Here is a 26,617-nt window from a genome sequence, read left to right as displayed (position 1 = left end):
CTCCATCAAACACACCATCAGCAGCTTCTCCATAGTTTCATGGATAAATGTTGAGACATTGAAACTCGACATACATTCACACAACAAAGTACCTGTGTTGATACTATATATTGCTGCACACTGACTACTCTCGAGCAAAAGTGAACAACAAAGATGTTGAAAAATGGAACAAGCACTTTCATTTCCGAATAAAATCTATTATTATTATTATTATTATTAATATGATCACTGTACTCTTAGAAATGCATTTTAGCTTCATAGTCACATGTTTGATTATTTGTAATGCAGTCTTGGTGTGGTCTGAAAGTGAAAGTGAAAGTGAGTTGAAGGGGGAGGGGTGTACAGTACTGAGCATGAATGTCATGTGACCTTGATTGACAGCTGTTATATTCAACATAATCATAATCATTTCTGAATGACAGACGTCACTGTAATGCAGCGTTTCTCAAAGTGTGGGGAATAGAGACATGACAGGTGGGGCGCGAGGAACGGGAGGAAATTTCACTTAAAACATTTTTTTTATTATTATATTCTTAGATTATTTTTTTTACTATGCTTTCATTTTCTATACACACTGTAAATCACTTTGTGATTCTGTCTGTGAAATCCGCTATATAAATAAATGGAAATTACCGGTACTTATTTTTACTGTAGGCTTTAAATTTCTCGGTACGAGCGAAAGTTTGACAGACATAGCAACAGTAACTAATGGGGGCGGGGCTAAGCGGAACAAACTTTCGCGCGGATGGGTAGCAGGCTAATGTGTGGACCACAATTACACAAATACATACATTTGTGACTCGCACCTCAAAGGTCGTCGAGCCAGAGCCAGCGCCTGCAGAGAAACAAAAATGTGACGGGCACACACTGTGTCATTCACCGGGAAGCACTCGCGTCAAGGCAGCTCAGCCCCGAACTCAATGAGGTTTTAACAGATGTTGTGAGCGCGGTAAATTTGATCAAAACACGACCACTGAAAGCGCGACTGTTCTCTGCACTGTGTGAGGAAATGGGAGCTGATCATACAGCCGTGCTGTTTCACAGTGAAGCAAGGTGGCTCTCCTGGGGGAAAGTGCTGTCACTTGCCCTGTCTTGCCAAATGCATAGCTCCTCCTTTTTTTGTTGCAAAGATTGCAAAGTGGCACTTTTATTGTATTTATTATTGAACTTGATGCAAGTTATTTGATTTATTATTGAACTTGGTGCAAGTTATAACACTTTTTTTGATTTATTATTGAACTTGATGCAAGTTACAACACTTTTGTTTTATTTATTATTGAACTTGATGCAAGTTATAACACTTTTTTTGATTTATTATTGAACTTGATGCAAGTTATAACACTTTTTTTGATTTATTATTGAACTTGATGCAAGTTATAACACTTTTGTTTTATTTATTATTGAACTTGATGCAAGTTATAACACTTTTTTTGATTTATTATTGAACTTGATGCAAGTTATTTGATTTATTATTGAACTTGATGCAATTCATAACACTTTTATTTGATTTATTATTGAACTTGATGCAAGTTATAACACTTTTTTTTTATTATTGAACTTGATGCAAGTTATAACACTTTTGTTTTATTTATTATTGAACTTGATGCAAGTTATAACACTTTTTTGATTTATTATTGAACTTCATGCAAGTTATTTGATTTATTATTGAACTTGATGCAAGTTATAACACTTTTTTGATTTATTATTGAACGTGATGCAAGTTATAACACTTTTTGATTTATTATTGAACTTGATGCAAGTTATAACACTTTTTTGATTTATTATTGAACTTGATGCAAGTTATAACACTTTTTTTGATTTATTATTGAACTTGATGCAAGTTATAACACTTTTATTTGATTTATTATTGAACTTGATGCAAGTTATAACACTTTTTTGATTTATTATTGAATGTGATGAAAGTTATAACACTTTTTTTGATTTATTATTGAACTTGATGCAAGTTATAACACTTTTGTTTTATTTATTATTGAACTTGATGGAAATTATTTTATTTATTATTGAACTTGATGCAAGTTATACCACAGCTGCACAGTTATTTTATTTATTATTGAACTTAATGTTATTTTATGTTATTGAGTTCGAATGTATACAACTTGATGTTCAATAAATTTGAAAATGTTAAAGCTTGGCATTAGCGCTCTGTTGGGGCGATGGGGGCAGGTGGGGCTTGAAAACTCCCCCTTGTCCAAAGTGGGGGATGACAAAAAAAGTTTGAGAACCACTGCTGTAATGTAACTTGTATTTTCAGCAACTATTGTTTACTCACACCTTCATAATAAACAATCTGTTGATGTAAACAATACGGTCATTAATAATTTATTATTAATAATTCCTTCATCTGTTGTTGATGTAAACAATATTGTCATTAATCACTTACACTTGTGGGACACGATGAACAACTGAAATGTATTATTATTATTGTTATTATTATTATTTAATATTGTTGTTGTTTTTAAATGTAGATGCTTGGTGTATAAATGTAAATGTTTGGTGCATAAATGTAAATGTTTGGTGTATAAATGTAAATGTTTGGTGTATAAATGTAGATGTTTGGTGTATAAATGTAAATGTTTGGTGCATAAATGTAAATGTTTGGTGCATAAATGTAAATGTTTGGCGCATAAATGTAAATGTTTGGTGTATAAATGTAAATGTTTGGTGTATAAATGTAGATATTTGGTGTATAAATGTAAATGTTTGGTGCATAAATGTAAATGTTTGGTGCATAAATGTAAATGTTTGGTGCATAAATGTAAATGTTTGGTGTATAAATGTAAATGTTTGGTGCATAAATGTAAATGTTTGGTGTATAAATGTAAATGTTTGGTGTATAAATGTAGATGTTTGGTGTATAAATGTAAATGTTTGGTGTATAAATGTAAATGTTTGGTGTATAAATGTAGATGTTTGGTGTATAAATGTAAATGTTTGGTGCATAAATGTAAATGTTTGGTGTATAAATGTAGATATTTGGTGTATGAATGTAAATGTTTGGTGCATAAATGTAAATGTTTGATGTATAAATGTAAATGTTTGGTGTATAAATGTAAATGTTTGGTGTATAAATGTAAATGTTTGGTGTATAAATGTAAATGTTTGGTGCATAAATGTAAATGTTTGGTGCATAAATGTAAATGTTTGGTGTATACATGTAAATGTTTGGTGCATAAATGTAAATGTTTGGTGTATAAATTTAAATGTTTGGTGTATAAATGTAAATGTTTGGTGTATAAATGTAAATGTTTGGTGCATAAATGTAAATGTTTGGTGTATAAATGTAAATGTTTGGTGTATAAATGTAAATGTTTGGTGTATAAATGTAAATGTTTGGTGTATAAATGTAAATGTTTGGTGTATAAATGTAAATGTTTGGTGCATAAATGTAAATGTTTGGTGTATAAATGTAAATGTTTGCTGCATAAATGTAAATGTTTGGTGCATAAATGTAAATGTTTGGTGCATAAATGTAAATGTTTGGTGTATAAATGTAAATGTTTGGTGTATAAATGTAAATGTTTGGTGTATAAATGTAAATGTTTGGTGCATAAATGTAAATGTTTGGTGTATAAATGTAGATATTTGGTGTATGAATGTAAATGTTTGGTGCATAAATGTAAATGTTTGATGTATAAATGTAAATGTTTGGTGTATAAATGTAAATGTTTGGTGTATAAATGTAAATGTTTGGTGTATAAATGTAAATGTTTGGTGCATAAATGTAAATGTTTGGTGTATAAATGTAGATGTTTGGTGTATAAATGTAAATGTTTGGTGTATAAATGTAAATGTTTGGTGCATAAATGTAAATTTTTGGTGTATAAATGTAGATGTTTGGTGTATAAATGTAAATGTTTGGTGCATAAATGTAAATGTTTGGTGCATAAATGTAAATGTTTGGTGCATAAATGTAAATGTTTGGTGCATAAATGTAAATGTTTGGTGCATAAATGTAAATGTTTGGTGCATAAATGTAAATGTTTGGTGTATAAATGTAAATGTTTGGTGTATAAATGTAAATGTTTGGTGCATAAATGTAAATTTTTGGTGTATAAATGTAAATGTTTGGTGCATAAATGTAAATGTTTGGTGCATAAATGTAAATGTTTGGTGCATAAATGTAAATGTTTGGTGCATAAATGTAAATGTTTGGTGTATAAATGTAAATGTTTGGTGTTTAAATGTAAATGTTTGGTGTATAAATGTAAATGTTTGGTGTATAAATGTAAATGTTTGGTGCATAAATGTAAATGTTTGGTGCATAAATGTAAATGTTTGGTGCATAAATGTAAATGTTTGGTGCATAAATGTAAATGTTTGGTGTATAAATGTAAATGTTTGGTGTATAAATGTAAATGTTTGGTGCATAAATGTAAATGTTTGGTGCATAAATGTAAATGTTTGGTGCATAAATGTAAATGTTTGGTGTATAAATGTAAATGTTTGGTGTATAAATGTAAATGTTTGGTGTATAAATGTAAATGTTTGGAGCATAAATGTAAATGTTTGGTGCATAAATGTAAATGTTTGGTGCATAAATGTAAATGTTTGGTGTATAAATGTAAATGTTTGGTGTATAAATGTAAATGTTTGGTGTATAAATGTAAATGTTTGGTGTATAAATGTAAATGTTTGGTGCATAAATGTAAATGTTTGGTGTATAAATGTAAATGTTTGGTGCATAAATGTAAATTTTTGGTGTATAAATGTAGATGTTTGGTGTATAAATGTAAATGTTTGGTGCATAAATGTAAATGTTTGGTGTATAAATGTAGATGTTTGGTGTATAAATGTAAATGTTTGGTGCATAAATGTAGATGTTTGGTGTATAAATGTAAATGTTTGGTGTATAAATGTAAATGTTTGGTGTATAAATGTAAATGTTTGGTGTATAAATGTAAATGTTTGGTGTATAAATGTAAATGTTTGGTGTATAAATGTAAATGTTTGGTGCATAAATGTAAATGTTTGGTGTATAAATGTAAATGTTTGGTGTATAAATGTAAATGTTTGGTGTAAATGAATGTTGGATGGTGGTGAGAGGTAGTAAAATTGGAAAGATGTTTCTAGTGTAGAAGTTCTTAAATGTCTAATATCATTTTCTAATAGAATTGTAATATTGCTAGTGGTTCACTTCTTTTTCCACTTGTGTGAGTTCCAAGTGTTGAAAGGTACATTTGTAAGGTGAGTCACTTTCAAACAAGACGTTCCATCAATAAAGGCTGCTATTTTCCTCTGGATAGTGGTTCACTTCTTTTTACACTTGTATGAAAGTTCATGCAAAAATGTGCCTAACTTCTTTATACACTTTAATGTCCAAATGTAACATCAAACGTTGCATGTACAGTCAAATATGTTACGTTGGTGACACTTTGACTCTGGAACAGAACATTTTTGGACCCAATCCTAATCCTTCTACTTTCTTGCTGACGCTGCAACTTCTAATGTTTGCATCCTTTACGTTCACAGAGTTGGACATCGTGTTGGACGCCATACCATGTTGGACATCTTGTATGGTTGGACGCCATACCATGTTGGACACCATACCATGTTGGACGCCATACCATGTTGGACATCTTGTAATGTTGGACGCCATACCATGTTGGACGCCATACCATGTTGGACACCATACCATGTTGGACACCATACCATGTTGGACATCTTGTAATGTTGGACGCCATACCATGTTGGACACCATACCATGTTGGACACCATACCATGTTGGACATCTTGTAATGTTGGACGCCATACCATGTTGGACACCATACCATGTTGGACACCATACCATGTTGGACATCTTGTAATGTTGGACGCCATACCATGTTGGACATCTTGTAATGTTGGACGCCATACCATGTTGGACACCATACCATGTTGGACGCCATACCATGTTGGACACCATACCATGTTGGACGCCATACCATGTTGGACATCTTGTAATGTTGGACGCCATACCATGTTGGACGCCATACCATGTTGGACACCATACCATGTTGGACATCTTGTAATGTTGGACGCCATACCATGTTGGACATCTTGTAATGTTGGACGCCATACCATGTTGGACACCATACCATGTTGGACGCCATACCATGTTGGACACCATACCATGTTGGACGCCATACCATGTTGGACATCTTGTAATGTTGGACGCCATACCATGTTGGACGCCATACCATGTTGGACACCATACCATGTTGGACATCTTGTAATGTTGGACACATACCATGTTGGACGCCATACCATGTTGGACACCATACCATGTTGGACATCTTGTAATGTTGGACGCATACCATGCTGGACGTCATACCATGTTGGACACCATACCATGTTGGACGCCATACCATGTTGGACATCTTGTAATGTTGGACGCCATACCATGTTGGACACCATACCATGTTGTACGCCATACCATGTTGTACGCCATGTTGGACACCATACCATGTTGGACGCCATGTTGGACACCATACCATGTTGGACACCATACCATGTTGTACGCCATGTTGGACACCATACCATGTTGGACACCATACCATGTTGGATGTCTTGCGGACGCCAGGTTGGACACCATACCATGTTCGACATCGTGTTGGACACCATACCATGTTGGACGCCATACCATGTTGGATGTCTTGTGGACATCGTGTTGGACACCATACCATGTTGGACGCCATACCATGTTGGATGTCTTGTGGACGCCATGTAGGACACCATACCATGTTGGAAGTCTTGTGGACGCAATGTTGGACAGCGTACCATGTTCAATGCCATGTTGTACACCATACCATGTTGGACGCCATACCATGTTGGGTGTCTTGTGGACGCCATGTTGGACACCATACCATGTTGGGTGTCTTGTGGACGCCATACCATGTTGGGTGTCTTGTGGACGCCATGTTGGACACCATACCATGTTGGATGCCATGTTGTACACCATACCATGTTGGACGTCATGTTGGACACCATACCATGTTGGATGTCTTGTGGACGCCATACCATGTTGGGTGTCTTGTGGACGCCATGTTGGACACCATACCATGTTGGATGCCATGTTGTACACCATACCATGTTGGACGTCATGTTGGACGCCATACCATGTTGGACGCCATACCATGTTGGACATCATACCATGTTGGACACCATACCATGTTGGATGTTTTGTGGACGCCATGTTGGACACTATACCATGTTTGATGAGTAAGGAGGGTGTGGTCACTTGGGGTGGAAGAGGAAGGAGGGTATGGTCACTTGGGGGGAGTAAGGAGGGTATGGTCACTTGGGGTGGAAGAGAAAGGAGGGTGTAGTCACTTGGGGGGAGTAAGGAGGGTATGGTCATTTGGGGTGGAAGAATAAGGAGGGTATGGTCACTTGGAGTGGAAGAGTAAGAATGGGATGGTCACTTGAGGGGAGTAAGGAGGGTATGATCACTTGGGGTGGAAGAGTAAGGAGGGTATGGTCACTTGGGGTGGTAGAGTAAGGAAGGTATGGTCACTTGGGGGAGTAAGGAGTGTATGATCACTTGGGGTGGAAGAGTACTGAGGGTATGGTCACTTGGAATAGAAGAAGGAGGGTATGGTCACTTGGAGTGGAAGAGTAGGGAGGGCGTGGTCACTTGGGGGAGTAAGGAGGGTATGGTCACTTGGGGTGGAAGAGCAAGGGGGGCGTGGTCACTTGAGGTGGAAGAGGAAGGTGGGTATGGTCACTTGGGGGGAGTAAGAGGGGTGTGGTCACTTAGGGTGGAAGAGGAAGGAGGGTATGGTCACTTGGGGGTGGAACAGTAAGGAGGGTATGGTCACATGGGGTGTAAGAGGAAAGAGGGTATGATCACTTGGGGTGGAAGAGCAGCGGGCGCACCATCCCTGCCAGCACCTTGGGAAGCTGCGAGGCGATCACCTCAGTCATCATCTCTGGGAACTCCACCTTCATGGCATCAGCCTGAATGAAGGTGCTCAGACAGAACAGGTTGACCTTTTTCACTATCTGTCAGGAGAGAAAGGAGGGTTACCCAGCATGCCTTGTGTTGGAGGTGGGGTAATGGGGGGTTACATCGTGCATGGCGTCCATCAGCTTGGTGAGGTGGTAGAAGCGCTGCGAGCAGGCAACCACGCTCTTCTCCTTCACGTGGACTGCTTTGCTCAGCTCACGGATGTAATTCTGACGCATCTCCTCAAACGCCGGCTGACTCTTGAGGCCCTCCAGAGGCACTAAGAACACAGGAAACACTTCCTTATATGGGCAGCGAGACAACAGAAAACACTTCCTTATATTGGCACTGAGACCACAGGAAACACTCCTTTACATGAGCACCAGGACATCAGGAAACACTTCCTAATAGATGGTCACTGAGACCACCTGGAACACTTCCTTAAATGGGCACCAGGCCAACAGGAAACACTTCCTAATAGATGGTCACTGAGACCACAGGGAACACTTCCTTAAATGGGCACCAGGCCAACAGGAAACGCTTCCTTATAGATGGGCACTGAGACCACAGGAAACACTTCCTTAAATGGGCACCAGGACAGAAAGAAATACTTCCTTACATGGGCATCTAGACCACAGGAACACTTTTGAATGGGCACAGAGAGCTCAGAAAACACTTCCCTATATAGACACCAAGACCACCTCGTTATCAGTATAAAAAACACCTGTCCACAACCTCAAACACTCCAAACTCCACTATGGCCAAGACCAAAGAGCTGTCAAAAGACACCAGAAACAAAATTGTAGACCTGCACCAGGCTGGGAAGACTGAAACTGCAATAGGTAAACAGCTTGGTGTGAAAAAATCAACTGTGGGAGCAATTATTAGAAAATGGAAGACATACAAGACAAACTGATAATTCCCTTCCATCTGGGGTCAGAATGATCACAAAAATCCCAGAATCCCATGGGGGCACCTAGTGAAAGTAACAAAGGCTACCATCAGTAACACACAATCTGGCAGTGCCATACGTGTCCCCCTGCTTAAGCCAGTACATGTCCAGGCCGGTCTGAAGTTTGCTAGAGAGCATTTGGATGATCCAGAAGAGTATTGGGACAATGTCATATGGTCAGATGAAACCAAAATATAACTTTTTGGTAAATACTCAACTTGTGGTGTTTGGAAGAGAAGGAATGCTAAGTTGCATCCAAACAACACCATACCTACTGTGAAGCATGGGGGTGAAAACATCAAGTTCTTCTGCAAAGGGACCAGGACGACTGATCCGTGGAAAGGAAAGAATGAATGTATGGTGAGATTTTGAGTGAAAACCTCCTTCCATCGGCAAGGACATTGAAGATGAAAGTGGCTGGGTCTTTCAGCATGACAATCATACCAAACACACAACCAAGGAGTGGCTTCCCAAGAAGCATTTCAAGGTCCTGGAGTGGCCTAGCCAGTCTCCATATCTCAACCCCATAGAAAATCTTTGTAGGGGGTTGAAAGTCTGTGTTGCCCAGCGACAGCCCCAAAACATCTCCGCTCTAGAGGAGCTCTGCATGGAGTAATGGGGCAAAATAGCAGCAACAGTGTGACAAAACCTTGTGAAGACTTACAGAAAACGTTTGACCTCTGTCATTGCCAACAGAGATGAACTTCTGGTATTGACCAAACACTTATTTTACATCATCATGTGCAAATAAAATGAGATTTTCTGGATTTTTTTTCTCATTTTGTCTCTCAAAGTTGATGAAAATTACAGACCTCTCTCATCTTTTTAAGTGGGAGAACTTGCACAATTAGTAACTGACTAAATACTTTTATGCACCACTGTAAAGGCACTGAGACCACAGGAAACATTTCCTTACATGAGCATAGGGACAGCAGGAAACACTTCCTTACATGGGCACAAAGACAGCAGGAAACATTTCCTTATATGGGCACAGGGAAAGTAGGAAACACTTCTTTACAGGGGCACAGGGAAAGTAGGAAACACTTCCTTATATGAGCACCGGGACCGCAGGAAACACTTCCTTACTTGGGTACAGAGACAGCAGGAAACACTTCCTTAAATAAGCACCGAGATGGCAGAAAACACTTCCTTACATGGGCACAAAGACAGCAGAAAATACTTCCTTACATGAGCATTGGGAAAGCAGGAAACACTTCCTTACATGGGCATCGGGACAGCAGTAAACACTTCCTTACATGGGCACAAAGACAGCAGGAAAAATGTCCTTATATGGGCACCGGGAAAGCAGGAAAGACTTCCTTACATGGGCACCAGGAAAGTAGGAAACACTTCCTTATATGAGCACAGGGACAGCAGGAAACCCTTCCTTACAGGGGCACAGGGAAAGTAGGACACACTTCCTTACATGGGCAGACACAGCAGGAAACATTTCCTAATATGGCACCGGGAAAGCAGGAAACATTTGCTAATATGGGCACCGGGAAAGCAGGAAACACTTCCTTATATGAGCACAGGGACAGCAGGAAACACTTCCTTACATAGACACCAGGGAAAACAGGAAACACTTCTTTCCATGGGCACCGGGAAAGTAGGAAACACTTCCTTATATGAGCACACAGACCGCAGGAAACACTTCCTTACTTGGGCACAGAGACAGCAAGAAACACTTCCTTAAATAAGCACCGAGATGGCAGGAAACACTTCCTTACATGGGCACAAAGACAGCAGAAAATACTTCCTTACATGGGCATCGGGAAAGCAGGAAACACGTCCTTACATGGGCACCGGGACAGCAGGAAACACTTCCTTATATGAGCACCGAGACAACAGGAAACACTTCCTTTTATGGGCACTGAAAAAGTAGGAAACACTTCCTTATATGAGCATAGAGACAACAGGAAACACTTCCTTTTATGGGCACCGGGAAAGTAGGAAACACTTCCTTATATGAGCACCAAGACAGCAGGAAACACTTCCTTTTATGGGCACTGAGAAAGTAGGAAACACTTCCTTATATGAGCACCAAGACAGCAGGAAACACTTCCTTATATGAACACCGAGACAGCAGGAAACACTTCCTTTTATGGGCACTGAGAAAGTAGGAAACACTTCCTTATATGAACACCGGGACAGCAGGAAACACTTCCTTTTATGGGCACTGAGAAAGTAGGAAACACTTCCTTATATGAGCATCGAGACAGCAGGAAACACTTCCTTTTATGGGCACCGGGAAAGTAGGAAACACTTCCTTTTATGAGCACCAAGACAGCAGGAAATACTTCCTTATATGAGCACCAAGACAGCAGGAAACACTTCCTTTTATGGGCACCAGGAAAGTAGGAAACACTTCCTTATATGAGCACAAAGACAGCAGGAAGCACTTCCTTATATGAGCACCAAGACAGCAGGAAACACTTCCTTTTATGGGCACCAGGACAGCAGGAAACACTTCCTTTTATGGGCACCAGGAAAGTAGGAAGCACTTCCTTATATGAGCACCGAGACAGCAGGAAACACTTCATTTTATGGGCACCAGGAAAGTAGGAAACACTTCCTTATATGAGCACAAAGACAGCAGGAAGCACTTCCTTATATGAGAACTGGGACAGCAGGAAACATTTCCTTTTATGGGCACCAGGAAAGTAGGAAACACTTCCTTATATGAGAACCAGGGCAGCAGAAAACACTTCCTTTTATGGGCACCAGGAAAGTGGGAAACACTTCCTTATATGAGCACAAAGACAGCAGGAAGCACTTCCTTTTATGGGCACAAAGACAGCAGGAAGGACTTCCTTATATGAGAACCGGGACAGCAGGAAACACTTCCTTTTATGGGCACCAGGAAAGTAGGAAACACTTCCTTATATGAGCACAAAGACAGCAGGAAGCACTTCCTTTTATGGGCACAAAGACAGCAGGAAGGACTTCCTTATATGAGAACCGGGACAGCAGGAAACACTTCCTTTTATGGGCACAAAGACAGCAGGAAGCACTTCCTTATATGAGAACCGGGACAGCAGGAAACACTTCCTTTTATGGGCACCAGGAAAGTAGGAAACACTTCCTTTTATGGGCACCAGGAAAGTAGGAAACACTTCCTTATATGAGTACCAAGACAGCAGGAAACACTTCCTTATATGAGCACCAAGACAGCAGGAAACAAGTCCTTACATGGGCACTGGGAAAACAGGAAAAACTTCCTTGTATGGGCACCAAGACAGCAGGAAACACTTCCTTATATGGGCATATGTGTTCCTCCCAAAAGCAATAGTGTCCCATTGAAAGAACAATCTTATACATCCATGATGTAAAACCAAGAGTGTGCTGGCTTGACTGGACACAATTCAACTGGACCAATGGACATCTTTAAAAATCAACAGGGATCTTGCTGTTAGATCATTTCCCTTTGAGCATTGTTCAAAATCAACAGACTTCTTGTTTCCTAAAGAACTTAGAAGCTTGCAAGGGAAACAACCTAATGATTAATGTTACTTCTGGATCTTAAAGGAGGTGCTCAGGTTATTACGTGACCTTCTTCACCATGTCAAGTATCTGATCAGATTCTTACCTTCTTCACCATGTCAAGTATCTGATCAGATTCTTACCTTCTTCACCATGTCAAGTATCTGATCAGATTCTTACCTTCTTCACCATGTCAAGTATCTGATCAGATTCTTACCTTCTTCACCATGTCAAGTATCTGATCAGATTCTTACCTTCTTCACCATGTCAAGTATCTGATCAGATTCTTACCTTCTTCACCATGTCAAGTATCTGATCAGATTCTTACCTTCTTCACCATGTCAAGTATCTGATCAGATTCTTACCTTCTTCACCATGTCAAGTATCTGATCAGATTCTTACCTTCTTCACCATGTCAAGTATCTGATCAGATTCTTACCTTCTTCACCATGTCAAGTATCTGATCAGATTCTTACCTTCTTCACCATGTCAAGTATCTGATCAGATTCTTACCTTCTTCACCATGTCAAGTATCTGATCAGATTCTTACCTTCTTCACCATGTCAAGTATCTGATCAGATTCTTACCTTCTTCACCATGTCAAGTATCTGATCAGATTCTTACCTTCTTCACCATGTCAAGTATCTGATCAGATTCTTACCTTCTTCACCATGTCAAGTATCTGATCAGATTCTTACCTTCTTCACCATGTCAAGTATCTGATCAGATTCTTACCTTCTTCACCATGTCAAGTATCTGATCAGATTCTTACCTTCTTCACCATGTCAAGTATCTGATCAGATTCTTACCTTCTTCACCATGTCAAGTATCTGATCAGATTCTTACCTTCTTCACCATGTCAAGTATCTGATCAGATTCTTACCTTCTTCACCATGTCAAGTATCTGATCAGATTGTTACCTTCTTCACCATGTCAAGTATCTGATCAGATTCTTACCTTCTTCACCATGTCAAGTATCTGATCAGATTCTTACCTTCTTCACCATGTCAAGCATCTGATCAGATTCTTACCTTCTTCACCATGTCAAGCATCTGATCAGATTCTTACCTTCTTCACCATGTCAAGTATCTGATCAGATTATTACCTTCTTCACCATGTCAAGTATCTGAGAGCCTCACAAAAGCAATTGGATGCTTCATTGGAGGAAAATGATTTTGAGCATTGATGATTCCAAAAGCCAAACGTTTTGTGGCAGCTGTGATCTTTTCTGGAAAAGACTTGAAGCGGTGAAACATGAAACACAGGTGAGCTCACCTGTGTTGAGCAGGATGATGGCCTTCATGCACAGGAACTCCTCACGTGTCACCTGCAGGTTGGAGAACTCCTGAGGGATGAACTGGATGGCCAAGCACAGCTCGTAGATTGGAGACTTCCTCATCTGCTCCCTGACAACACAAACATCAGCATTCACATACATACACATATTGTATTGTATTGTCGTGGTAATAAAAGATGCAACCTATGTTTCTCTTTCAAGCATCTTTTATTACCACTAGCGGTAATAAAAGATGCAACCTATGCTTGAAAGATAAACTGTTTATTATATACCGCCCAGACCTGTCATCCCTCAACAAGTGCAGCAAAATTGTATCAGCATGCCGTCACAGACGGAAACACCTCCTAGGTAACACGTGAGCCAATCACCACGCCCCTACGTCAGCCTGTACCTACCCACTCTGTGCCCTATATAAACCATGGTATGTGAATGCTTCCGTTAAAATCTCCTGATGATTGAGGGAACCCCTCATGAAACAGGCCTGTAGAGATGAAGTAGTCTTGTGATTTTTTCCCACTCATACATACATACATACATACATATATATATATATATATATATATATATGTATGTGTGGGGAAAAAAAATCACAAGACTATTTCATCTCTACAGGCCTGTTTCATGAGGGGGGGTACCCTCAATCGTCAGGAGATTTTAATGGGAGCATTCGCATACCATGGTTTATATAGGGCACAGAGTGGGTGGGTACAGGCTGGCCTAGGGGCGTGGTGATTGGCTCATGTGTTACCTAGGAGGTGTTTCCGTCTATGGCGGCATGTTGTTACAATTTCGCTGCGCTTGTTGAGGGATGACAGGTCTGGACGGTAAATAATAAACAGTTTCTCTTTCAAGCATAGGTTGCATCTTTTATTACCACTATTGTAAGGTGTGCTGGATGCAAGAATTTGCCATGTTATTGAATATTCAACATTATTGTCTTTGAGGTCCCAAATGTGTTTGCTGAGTTCTGTGGTATTTCGCAGGTTTTTGTTCCTGAAAGAAGCCTTGTGGTTGTTCCATCTGGTTTTGAATTCACCCTCGGTTAATCCTACATATGTGTCGGATGTGTTAATGTCCTTGCGTATTACCTTAGATTGGTAGACAACTGATGTTTGTAAGCACCCCCCGTTGAGAGGGCAATCAGGTTTCTTTCGACAGTTACATGCTTTGTTGGTTTTGGAGTCGTTCTGACTGGGGGTCGACGGCTCATTTGCAATTGTTTTGTTGTGGTTTGAGATGATTTGTCGTATATTGTTCATGCAGCTGTAGCTCAATTTGATGTTGTTCTTGTTGAATACTTTTCTTAGGTTGTTGTCTTTGGGAAAGTGTTTGTCAATCAGATTGAGGAATTTGTGTCCAATGTTCGTTGAGACGTTTTTGCTGTATGGGGGGTTGTACCAGATGATGCCGCTTCGTTTTCTGTTCTTTTTTGGCTGGTTTCCTGGCGTGGGTTCATAGGTGAGGGGGAAATTGTATCCGCTTTCATATATATATATATATATATATATATATATATATATATATATATATATATATATATATATATATATATATGTGTGGGAAAAAAAATCACAAGACTATTTCATCTCTACAGGCCTGTTTCATGATAACAGCTACCAACCATTCACGAAACCCAACACAACACTCCAATACGTGCACCATGACAGCAACCACCCACCCACCACCACGAAAATAATACTTACCGGAATTAATAAAAGGCTATCGATGCTGTCATCTAGCAAAGCTGAATTTGACCAAGCAACCCCCCCGTACCAAAAAGCCCTTGATGAAAGCGGATACAATTTCACCCTCACCTATGAACCCACGCCAGGAAACCAACCAAAAAAGAACAGAAAACGAAACGACATCATCTGGTACAACCCCCCATACAGCAAAAACGTCTCAACTAACATTGGACACAAATTCCTCAATCTGATTGACAAACACTTTCCCAAAGACAACACCCTAAGAAAAGTATTCAACAAGAACAACATTAAATTGAGCTACAGCTGTATGAACAATATACGACAAATTATCTCAAACCACAACAAAACAATTGCAAATGAGCCGTCGGCCCCCGGACAGAGCGACTCCAAAACCAACAAAGGCTGCAACTGTCGAAAGAAACCTGATTGCCCTCTCAACGGGGGGTGCTTACAAACATCAGTTGTCTACCAATCTAAGGTAACACGCAAGGACATTAACACATCCGACACATATGTAGGATTAACCGAGGGAGAGTTCAAAACCAGATGGAACAATCACAAGGCTTCTTTCAGGAACCAAAACCTGCGGAATACCACAGAACTCAGCAAACACATTTGGGACCTCAAAGACAATAATGTTGAATATTCAATAACATGGCAAATTCTTGCATCCAGCACACCTTACAATAGTGGTAATAAAAGATGCAACCTATGCTTGAAAGAGAAACTGTTTATTATTTACCGTCCAGACCTGTCATCCCTCAACAAGCGCAGCGAAATTGTATCAGCATGCCGTCACAGACGGAAACACCTCCTAGGTAACACGTGAGCCAATCACCACACCCCTACGCCAGCCTGTACCTACCCACTCTGTGCCCTATATAAGCCATGGTATGTGAATGCTTCTATTAAAATCTCCTGATGATTGAGGGAACCCCTCATGAAACAGGCCTGTAGAGATGAAGTAGTCTTGTGATTTTTCCCCACTCATACATACATACATACATACATACATACATACATACATACATACATACATACATACATACATACATACATACATACATACATACATATATATATATATATATATATATATATATATATATATATATATATATATATATATATATATATATATATATATATATGTATGTATGTGTGGGGGAAAAAAAATCACAAGACTATTTCATCTCTACAGCCCTGTTTCATGATAACAGCTACCAACCATTCACGAAACCCAACACAACACTCCAATACGTGCACCATGACAGCAACCACCCACCCACCACCACGAAAAGAATACCGACCGGAATTAATAAAAGGCTATCGATGCTGTCATCTAGCAAAGCTGAATTTGACCAAGCAACCCCCCCGTACCAAAAAGCCCTTGATGAAAGCGGATACAATTTCACCCTCACCTATGAACCCACGCCAGGAAACCAACCAAAAAAGAACAGAAAACGAAACGACATCATCTGGTACAACCCCCCATACAGCAAAAACGTCTCAACTAACATTGGACACAAATTCCTCAATCTGATTGACAAACACTTTCCCAAAGACAACACCCTAAGAAAAGTATTCAACAAGAACAACATTAAATTGAGCTACAGCTGTATGAACAATATACGACAAATTATCTCAAACCACAACAAAACAATTGCAAATGAGCCGCCGGCCCCCGGACAGAGCGACTCCAAAACCAACAAAGGCTGCAACTGTCGAAAGAAACCTGATTGCCCTCTCAACGGGGGGTGCTTACAAACATCAGTTGTCTACCAATCTAAGGTAACACGCAAGGACATTAACACATCCGACACATATGTAGGATTAACCGAGGGAGAGTTCAAAACCAGATGGAACAATCACAAGGCTTCTTTCAGGAACCAAAACCTGCGGAATACCACAGAACTCAGCAAACACATTTGGGACCTCAAAGACAATAATGTTGAATATTCAATAACATGGCAAATTCTTGCATCCAGCACACCTTACAATAGTGGTAATAAAAGATGCAACATATGCTTGAAAGAGAAACTGTTTATTATTTACCGTCCAGACCTGTCATCCCTCAACAAGCGCAGCGAAATTGTAACAGCATGCCGCCATAGACGGAAACACCTCCTAGGTAACACATGAGCCAATCACCACGCCCCTACGCCAGCCTGTACCCACCCACTCTGTGCCCTATATAAACCATGGTATGTGAATGCTCCCATTAAAATCTCCTGATGATTGAGGGAACCCCTCATGAAACAGGCCTGTAGAGATGAAGTAGTCTTGTGATTTTTTCCCACACGTACATATACATATATATATATATATATATATATATATATATATATATAAAATGATGAAATGATGAGTTGTTATTGACTTACTTACTGGCTTAAAACAAGATCAGGTGCAAAGTAGAGGAATTCTTGGGAGACGTTCTGGAAGGAGCGCCACCCCAGAGAGAAGACCATCAGGTTCATCCATGAGTACTGGATGAGTGTCATCTGGTCGTTGATGTGAAGATTCCGGAAGCCTGAAGAGTGGAACAAAAATCTTCACATTCCAAGTAAGAACATCAGCCAATATTTTGGCAGGAAGTGGAAGTCTAACCTCCAAAAAGTCAGTTTTGGAAAGGAAAACATGAAGTTCTACTCCAGTCCTACAGAGGGTAGTCATGTACAATGATCACATGACATTTTGACATCATTACAAGACACTTTTGACATCATTAAAAGAGACATTTGCATACATCCTGCTAGCAGCATGTCACTGAGGACAACCAGTGACGGAGCAGGAAGGGGCTTGGAAGATGTTTGTTGACTTCTTCTTGAGACTTGCATCAGGTGACCTCCTGATGGTCACATGATTGAAAGGACCGCCTCCAGTCCCAATCATGAAAGTGAGGATGTGACTGGTAGGACTTAGTGAACAACTACAGTAACACTGATGTGTCTCCATCCGCAGTGTGGAGCCGCTCCATTGCAGCAAAGACAGCATATTTACCTGGCAGAGACTTGGACCACTTGACGATCCACAGCAGCTGCTTCTCACACAGGCGGTTGAGGCTGTTGAGCAGCAGGTGAGGACCTTCAACCTGCAGGCTGTCATAGCCCGAGTAGACCACCTCTGGCTCGATGTTCTCCAGGATGCCCACCATCTGGTGCGAGTACTGCACGTCGTGCACGCACGGCAGGCCGGGGGGGTCGCCCAGGTGGGACTGGAACACCAGGGACGGACTCAGACCCAAGGCCTTGAAGGCCCCGAAGCGCTTCAGCTTCCTGCCTGGGAACACGCAGATATCACACGCCACTCACCCTCTGCAGTTAAGTGTGCATGCTCACACTAACTGATGCTTTTTCATCAGTCAAGCATGAATATTCATTATTATTATCTGTTACTTTATTGTCAAATATCAACATAAATATTGTTCATCTGTTACATTATTGTGAAATATTACCATAAATAATGTTCATCTGTTACATTATTGTCAAATATGAACATAAATATTGTTCATCTGTTACATTATTGTGAAATATTACCATAAATAATGTTCATCTGTTACATTGTGAAATATGAACATAATGTTCATCTGTTACATTGTGAAATATGAACATAATGTTCATCTGTTACATTATTGTCAAATATGAACATAAATAATGTTCATCTGTTACATTATTGTGAAATATGAACATAGATATTGTTCATCTATTACATTATTGTGAAATATTACCATAAATAATGTTAATCTGTTGCATTGTGAAATATGAACATAAATAATGTTCATCTGTTACATTATTGTGAAATATGAACATAGATATTGTGAATCTATTACATTATTGTGAAATATTACCATAAATAATGTTCATCTGTTACATTGTAAAATATGAACATAATGTTCATCTGTTACATTGTGAAATATGAACATAATGTTCATCTGTTACATTATTGTCAAATATGAACATAAATAGTGTTCATCTGTTACATTATTGTCAAATATGAACATAAATATTGTTCATCTGTTACATTATTGTGAAATATTACCATAAATAATGTTAATCTGTTACATTGTGAAATATGAACATAAATAATGTTCATCTGTTACATTATTGTCAAATATGAACATAAATATTGTTAATCTATTACATTATTGTGAAATATGAACATAAATAATGTTCATCTGTTACATTGTGAAATATGAACATAAATAATGTTCATCTGTTACATTATTGTGAAATATTACCATAAATAATGTTCATCTGTTACATTGTGAAATATGAACATAAATATTGTTCATCTGTTAAACTGTGAAATATGAACATAAATAATGTTCATCTGTTACATTATTGTCAAATATGAACATAAATAGTGTTCATCTGTTACATTATTGTGAAATATGCAGATAAATAATGTTCATCTGTTACATTGTGAAATATGAACATACATATTGTTCATCTGTTACATTATTGTCAAATATGAACATAAATAGTGTTCAACTGTTACATTATTGTCAAATATGAACATAAATATTGTTCATCTGTTACATTATTGTGAAATATTACCATAAATAATGTTCATCTGTTACATTGTGAAATATGAACATAAATAATGTTCATCTGTTACATTATTGTCAAATATGAACATAAATATTGTTCATCTATTACATTATTGTGAAATATTACCATAATGTTCATCTGTTACACTGTGAAATATGAACATAAATAATGTTCATCTGTTACATTATTGTGAAATATGAACATAAATATTGTTCATCTGTTACATTATTGTGAAATGTGAACAAAGTGGGTCTTAAATAATGTTCATTTTCTTGCATTTTAGTGAAAGTGGAAGATAAATAATGTTCTCCTGTTACATTATTGTGAAATATGAAGATAAATAATGTTCATCTGTTACATTATTGTGAAATATGAAGATAAATAATGTTCATCTGTTACATTATTGTGAAATATGAAGATAAATAATGTTCATATGTTACATTATTGTAAAATATGAAGTTAATAATGTTCATCAGTTACATTATTGTGAAATATGAAGATAAATAATGTTCATATGTTACATTATTGTAAAATATGAAGATAAATAATGTTCACCTGTTACATTATTGTGAAATATGAACATAAATAATGTTAATCTGTTACATTATTGTGAAATATCAACATAAATAATGTTCATTTGTTACAGTATTGTGAAATATGAACATATATATTGTTCATCTGTTACATTATTGTGAAATATGAACATAAATAATGTTCATCTGTTACATTGTTGTGAAATATCAACATAATGTTCATTTGTTACATTACTGTGAAATATGAACATAATGTTCATCTGTTACATTATTGTGAAATATGAACATATATATTGTTCATCTGTTACATTATTGTGAAATATGAACATAAATATTGATCATCTGTTACATTATTGTGAAATATGAACATAAATAATGTTCATCTGTTACACTAATGTGAAATATGAGCATATACAGTATATTGTTCATCTGTTACATTATTGTGAAATATGAACATAAATAATGTTAATCTGTTACATTATTGTGAAATATGAAGATAAATAATGTTCATGTGTTACATTATTGTGAAATATGAACATAAATCATGTTAATCTGTTACATTATTGTGAAATATGAAGATACATCATTTTCATCTGTTACATTATTGTGAAATATGAACATAAATAATGTTCATGTGTTACATTATTGTGAAATATGAACATAAATAATGTTCATCTGTTACATTGTGAAATATGACCATAAATAATGTTCTTCTGTTACATTGTGAAATATAAACATAAATAATGTTTATCTGTTACATTATTGTGAAATATGAAGATAAATAATGTTCATCTGTTACATTATTGTGAAATATGAAGATACATAATGTTCATCTGTTACATTATTGTGAAATATGAAGATACATCATTTTCATCTGTTACATTATTGTGAAATATGAACATAAATAATGTTCATGTGTTACATTATTGTGAAATATGAACATAAATAATGTTCATCTGTTACATTGTGAAATATGACCATAAATAATGTTCTTCTGTTACATTGTGAAATATAAACATAAATAATGTTTATCTGTTACATTATTGTGAAATATGAAGATAAATAATGTTCATCTGTTACATTATTGTGAAATATGAAGATACATAATGTTCATCTGTTACATTATTGTGAAATATGAAGATACATAATGTTCATCTGTTACATTATATGAACATAAATCTTGTTAATCTGTTACATTATTGTGAAATATGAACATAAATTGTGTGGGGAGAACAACAAACAAGTAAGAAAACAAAATAGCCGACTACTGTCATTATTATTATTATTATTATTATTATTATAATATCTGATCAATGATGTCATAACTCTTTTGTTCCCTGCTGGCCAAAAGAAAGAATGCAGGTTCATTTTAATTAGTTTTGACTGTTTCATGTCCTGCAAGCCTTCACATGTTTTCATTGTGTATGAATAATATATGAAGATATTGATCATATTCACATGTTTTCATTGTGTATGAATAATATATATATAGATATTGATCATAAGAGAAGTTACCTCCCAGCATCATTCCTGCCTGGTAACACTTTCTCAGACGACACGCAGGACAATTCTTCCTGCGGAGTTTGTCCACGATGCAGTCGTTACGTCCTGCACACAAGTAACTGTGATGTCCTGTGTGGTGGACACAATATTAATAACAATATTCATATTCATACATGTCAACACTGCACACAAGTAACTGTGATGTCCTGTGTGGTGGACACAATATTAATATTCATATTCATATTCATATTCATACATGTCAACACTGCACACAAGTAACTGTGATGTCCTGTGTGGTGGACACAATATTAATAACAATATTCATATTCATATTCATACACATCAACACTGCACACAAGTAACTGATGTCCTGTGTGGTGGACACAATATTAATATTAATATTCATATTCATATTCATACATGTCAACACTGCACACAACTAATTGATGTCCTGTGTGGTGGACACAACATTAATATTAATATTCATATTTATATTCATACATGTCAACACTGCACACAAGTAACTGTGATGTCCTGTGTGGTGGACACAATATTAATATTCATATTCATATTCATATTCATACATGTCAACACTGCACACAACTAATTGATGTCCTGTGTGGTGGACACAACATTAATATTAATATTCATATTTATATTCATACATGTCAACACTGCACACAAGTAACTGTGATGTCCTGTGTGGTGGACACAATATTATTAACAATATTCATATTCATATTCATACATGTCAACACTGCACACAACTAATTGATGTCCTGTGTGGTGGACACAACATTAATATTAATATTCATATTTATATTCATACATGTCAACACTGCACACAAGTAACTGTGATGTCCTGTGTGGTGGACACAATATTAATATTAATATTCATATTCATATTCATACATGTCAACACTGCACACAACTAATTGATGTCCTGTGTGGTGGACACAACATTAATATTAATATTCATATTTATATTCATACATGTCAACACTGCACACAAGTAACTGTGATGTCCTGTGTGGTGGACACAATATTATTAACAATATTCATATTCATATTCATACATGTCAACACTGCACACAAGTAACTGTGATGTCCTGTGTGGTGGACACAATATTATTAACAATATTCATATTCATATTCATACATGTCAACACTGCACACAAGTAACTGTGATGTCCTGTGTGGTGGACACAATATTAATAACAATATTCATATTCATATTCATACATGTCAACACTGCACACAAGTAACTGTGATGTCCTGTGTGGTGGACACAATATTAATAACAATATTCATATTCATATTCATACATGTCAACACTGCACACAAGTAACTGTGATGTCCTGTGTGGTGGACACAATATTAATAACAATATTCATATTCATATTCATACATGTCAACACTGCACACAAGTAACTGTGATGTCCTGTGTGGTGGACACAATATTAATATTCATATTCATATTCATATTCATACATGTCAACACTGCACACAAGTAACTGATGTCCTGTGTGGTGGACACAACATTAATATTCATATTCATATTCATATTCATACACGTCAACACTGCACACAAGTAACTGTGATGTCCTGTGTGGTGGACACAATATTAATATTCATATTCATATTCATATTCATACATGTCAACACTGCACACAAGTAACTGTGATGTCCTGTGTGGTGGACACAATATTAATAACAATATTCATATTCATATTCATACATGTCAACACTGCACACAAGTAACTGTGATGTCCTGTGTGGTGGACACAATATTAATATTCATATTCATATTCATATTCATACATGTCAACACTGCACACAAGTAACTGATGTCCTGTGTGGTGGACACAACATTAATATTCATATTCATATTCATATTCATACACGTCAACACTGCACACAAGTAACTGTGATGTCCTGTGTGGTGGACACAATATTCATATTCATATTCATATTCATATTCATACATGTCAACACTGCACACAAGTAACTGTGATGTCCTGTGTGGTGGACACAATATTAATAACAATATTCATATTCATACATGTCAACACTGCACACAAGTAACTGTGATGTCCTGTGTGGTGGACACAATATTAACATTAATATTCATATTCATATTCATACACGTCAACACTGCACACAAGTAACTGTGATGTCCTGTGTGGTGGACACAATATTAATATTCATATTCATATTCATACATGTCAACACTGCACACAAGTAACTGTGATGTCCTGTGTGGTGGACACAATATTAATATTCATATTCATATTCATACATGTCAACACTGCACACAAGTAACTGTGATGTCCTGTGTGGTGGACACAATATTAATATTCATATTCATATTCATATTCATACATGTCAACACTGCACACAAGTAACTGATGTCCTGTGTGGTGGACACAACATTAATATTCATATTCATATTCATATTCATACACGTCAACACTGCACACAAGTAACTGTGATGTCCTGTGTGGTGGACACAATATTCATATTCATATTCATATTCATATTCATACATGTCAACACTGCACACAAGTAACTGTGATGTCCTGTGTGGTGGACACAATATTAATAACAATATTCATATTCATACATGTCAACACTGCACACAAGTAACTGTGATGTCCTGTGTGGTGGACACAATATTAACATTAATATTCATATTCATATTCATACACGTCAACACTGCACACAAGTAACTGTGATGTCCTGTGTGGTGGACACAATATTAATATTCATATTCATATTCATACATGTCAACACTGCACACAAGTAACTGTGATGTCCTGTGTGGTGGACACAACATTAATATTCATATTCATATTCATATTCATACATGTCAACACTGCACACAAGTAACTGTGATGTCCTGTGTGGTGGACACAATATTAATAACAATATTCATATTCATATTCATACATGTCAACACTGCACACAAGTAACTGATGTCCTGTGTTGGACACAACATTAATAACAATATTCATATTCATATTCATACATGTCAACACTGCACACAAGTAACTGTGATGTCCTGTGTGGTGGACACAATATTAATATTCATATTCATATTCATACATGTCAACACTGCACACAAGTAACTGTGATGTCCTGTGTGGTGGACACAACATTAATATTCATATTCATATTCATATTCATACATGTCAACACTGCACACAAGTAACTGTGATGTCCTGTGTGGTGGACACAATATTAATAACAATATTCATATTCATATTCATACATGTCAACACTGCACACAAGTAACTGATGTCCTGTGTTGGACACAACATTAATAACAATATTCATATTCATACATGTCAACACAAAATATCAATATTCATAAATGTCAACGCTGCACACAAATAACTTATTTTATAAAAATAATATTCAGGAAGGTAACAAGACTTATATTATTTCAACTTATATTCATAAAGTACACAAACATATATGAAATAATACTCATAAAGTACACAAAACCTACCATATTTCAAATAGTATTCATAAAGTATACACAAGACATTCTTTCAACTAAGTACATAGCTTACATTATTAGTACTGATAAAGTACACACAACTTACTGTATATTATTAGTACTGATATAAAGTACACACAACTTACTGTATATTATTAGTACTGATATAAAGTACACAGAACATATATTATTAGTACTGATATAAAGTACACACAACTTACTGTATATTATTAGTACTGATATAAAGTACACACAACTTACTGTATATTATTAGTCCTGATATAAAGTACACAGAACATATATTATTAGTACTGATATAAAGTACACAGAACATATGTTATTAGTACTGATATAAAGTACACAACATATATTAGTAATACTGATATAAAGTACACAGAACATATATTATTAGTACTGATATAAAGTACACAGAGCATATAGTAGTAGTACTGATATAATAAATACACAATGTGTGTACTGATATAATAAAGTACACAGAGCTTATATTGTTAGTACTCATATAATAAAATACACACAATATAGATTATTAGTACTGATATAATACGCAATGTTTGTACTGATATAATAAAGTACACACAACATAAATTATTAATACTGATATAATAAATAAATGTGTGTACTGATATAATAAAGTACACACAATATAGATTATTAGTACTGATATAATAAATACACAATGTGTGTACTGATATAAAGTACACACAACTTATATTATTAGTACTGATATAATAAAGTACACACAATATAGATTATTAGCACTGATCAAAAAAATACAGAATGTTTGTACTGATATAATAAAGTACACACAACATAAATTATTAATACTGATATAATAAATAAATAATGTGTGTACTGATATAATAAAATACACACAACTTATATTATTAGTACTGATATAATAAATACATGATATTTGTACTGATATAATAAAGTAAACACAACATAGATTATTAGTACTCATATAATAAACACACAATGTGTGTACTGAAGAAGAAGCAGAAGCAGAAGCAGAAGAAGAAGAAGAAGGAGAAGGAGAAGAAGGAAAAGGAGAAGGAGAAAGAGAAGAGAAGGAGAAGAAGGAGAAGGAGAATGAGGAGAAGGAGAAGGAGAAGAGGAGAAGGA

At 36.6% G+C, this 26,617-nt stretch overlaps 1 protein-coding gene across 2 annotated transcripts in view; it reads right to left on the bottom strand.

Moving 5' to 3' along the window:
• Nucleotides 1-6,628: 6,628 nt before the first annotated feature.
• Nucleotides 6,629-26,617, bottom strand: part of pgr (progesterone receptor) — a 35,758-nt gene continuing 15,769 nt past the window's right edge. The window contains exons 3-8 of one of the 2 annotated variants that reach the window (XM_061972176.2): nt 21,985-22,101; nt 18,387-18,665; nt 17,772-17,916; nt 13,656-13,786; nt 8,068-8,225; nt 6,629-8,001 (exon numbers count right to left, since the gene is read on the bottom strand). In XM_061972176.2, the coding sequence (XP_061828160.1) occupies nt 7,846-8,001; nt 8,068-8,225; nt 13,656-13,786; nt 17,772-17,916; nt 18,387-18,665; nt 21,985-22,101 (986 nt within the window). In that variant the 3' untranslated portion in view covers nt 6,629-7,845. The remainder of the gene's footprint in view (nt 8,002-8,067; nt 8,226-13,655; nt 13,787-17,771; nt 17,917-18,386; nt 18,666-21,984; nt 22,102-26,617) is intronic. The other variant, XM_061972177.2, reaches the window with a different exon arrangement.

The sequence above is a fragment of the Nerophis lumbriciformis genome, linkage group LG17 (genome assembly GCF_033978685.3).
Source record: "Nerophis lumbriciformis linkage group LG17, RoL_Nlum_v2.1, whole genome shotgun sequence".
NCBI lineage: Eukaryota > Metazoa > Chordata > Actinopteri > Syngnathiformes > Syngnathidae > Nerophis > Nerophis lumbriciformis.
The sequence above is the reverse complement of the archived record's forward strand: the minus strand, read 5'-3'. Positions and strand labels throughout refer to the sequence as shown.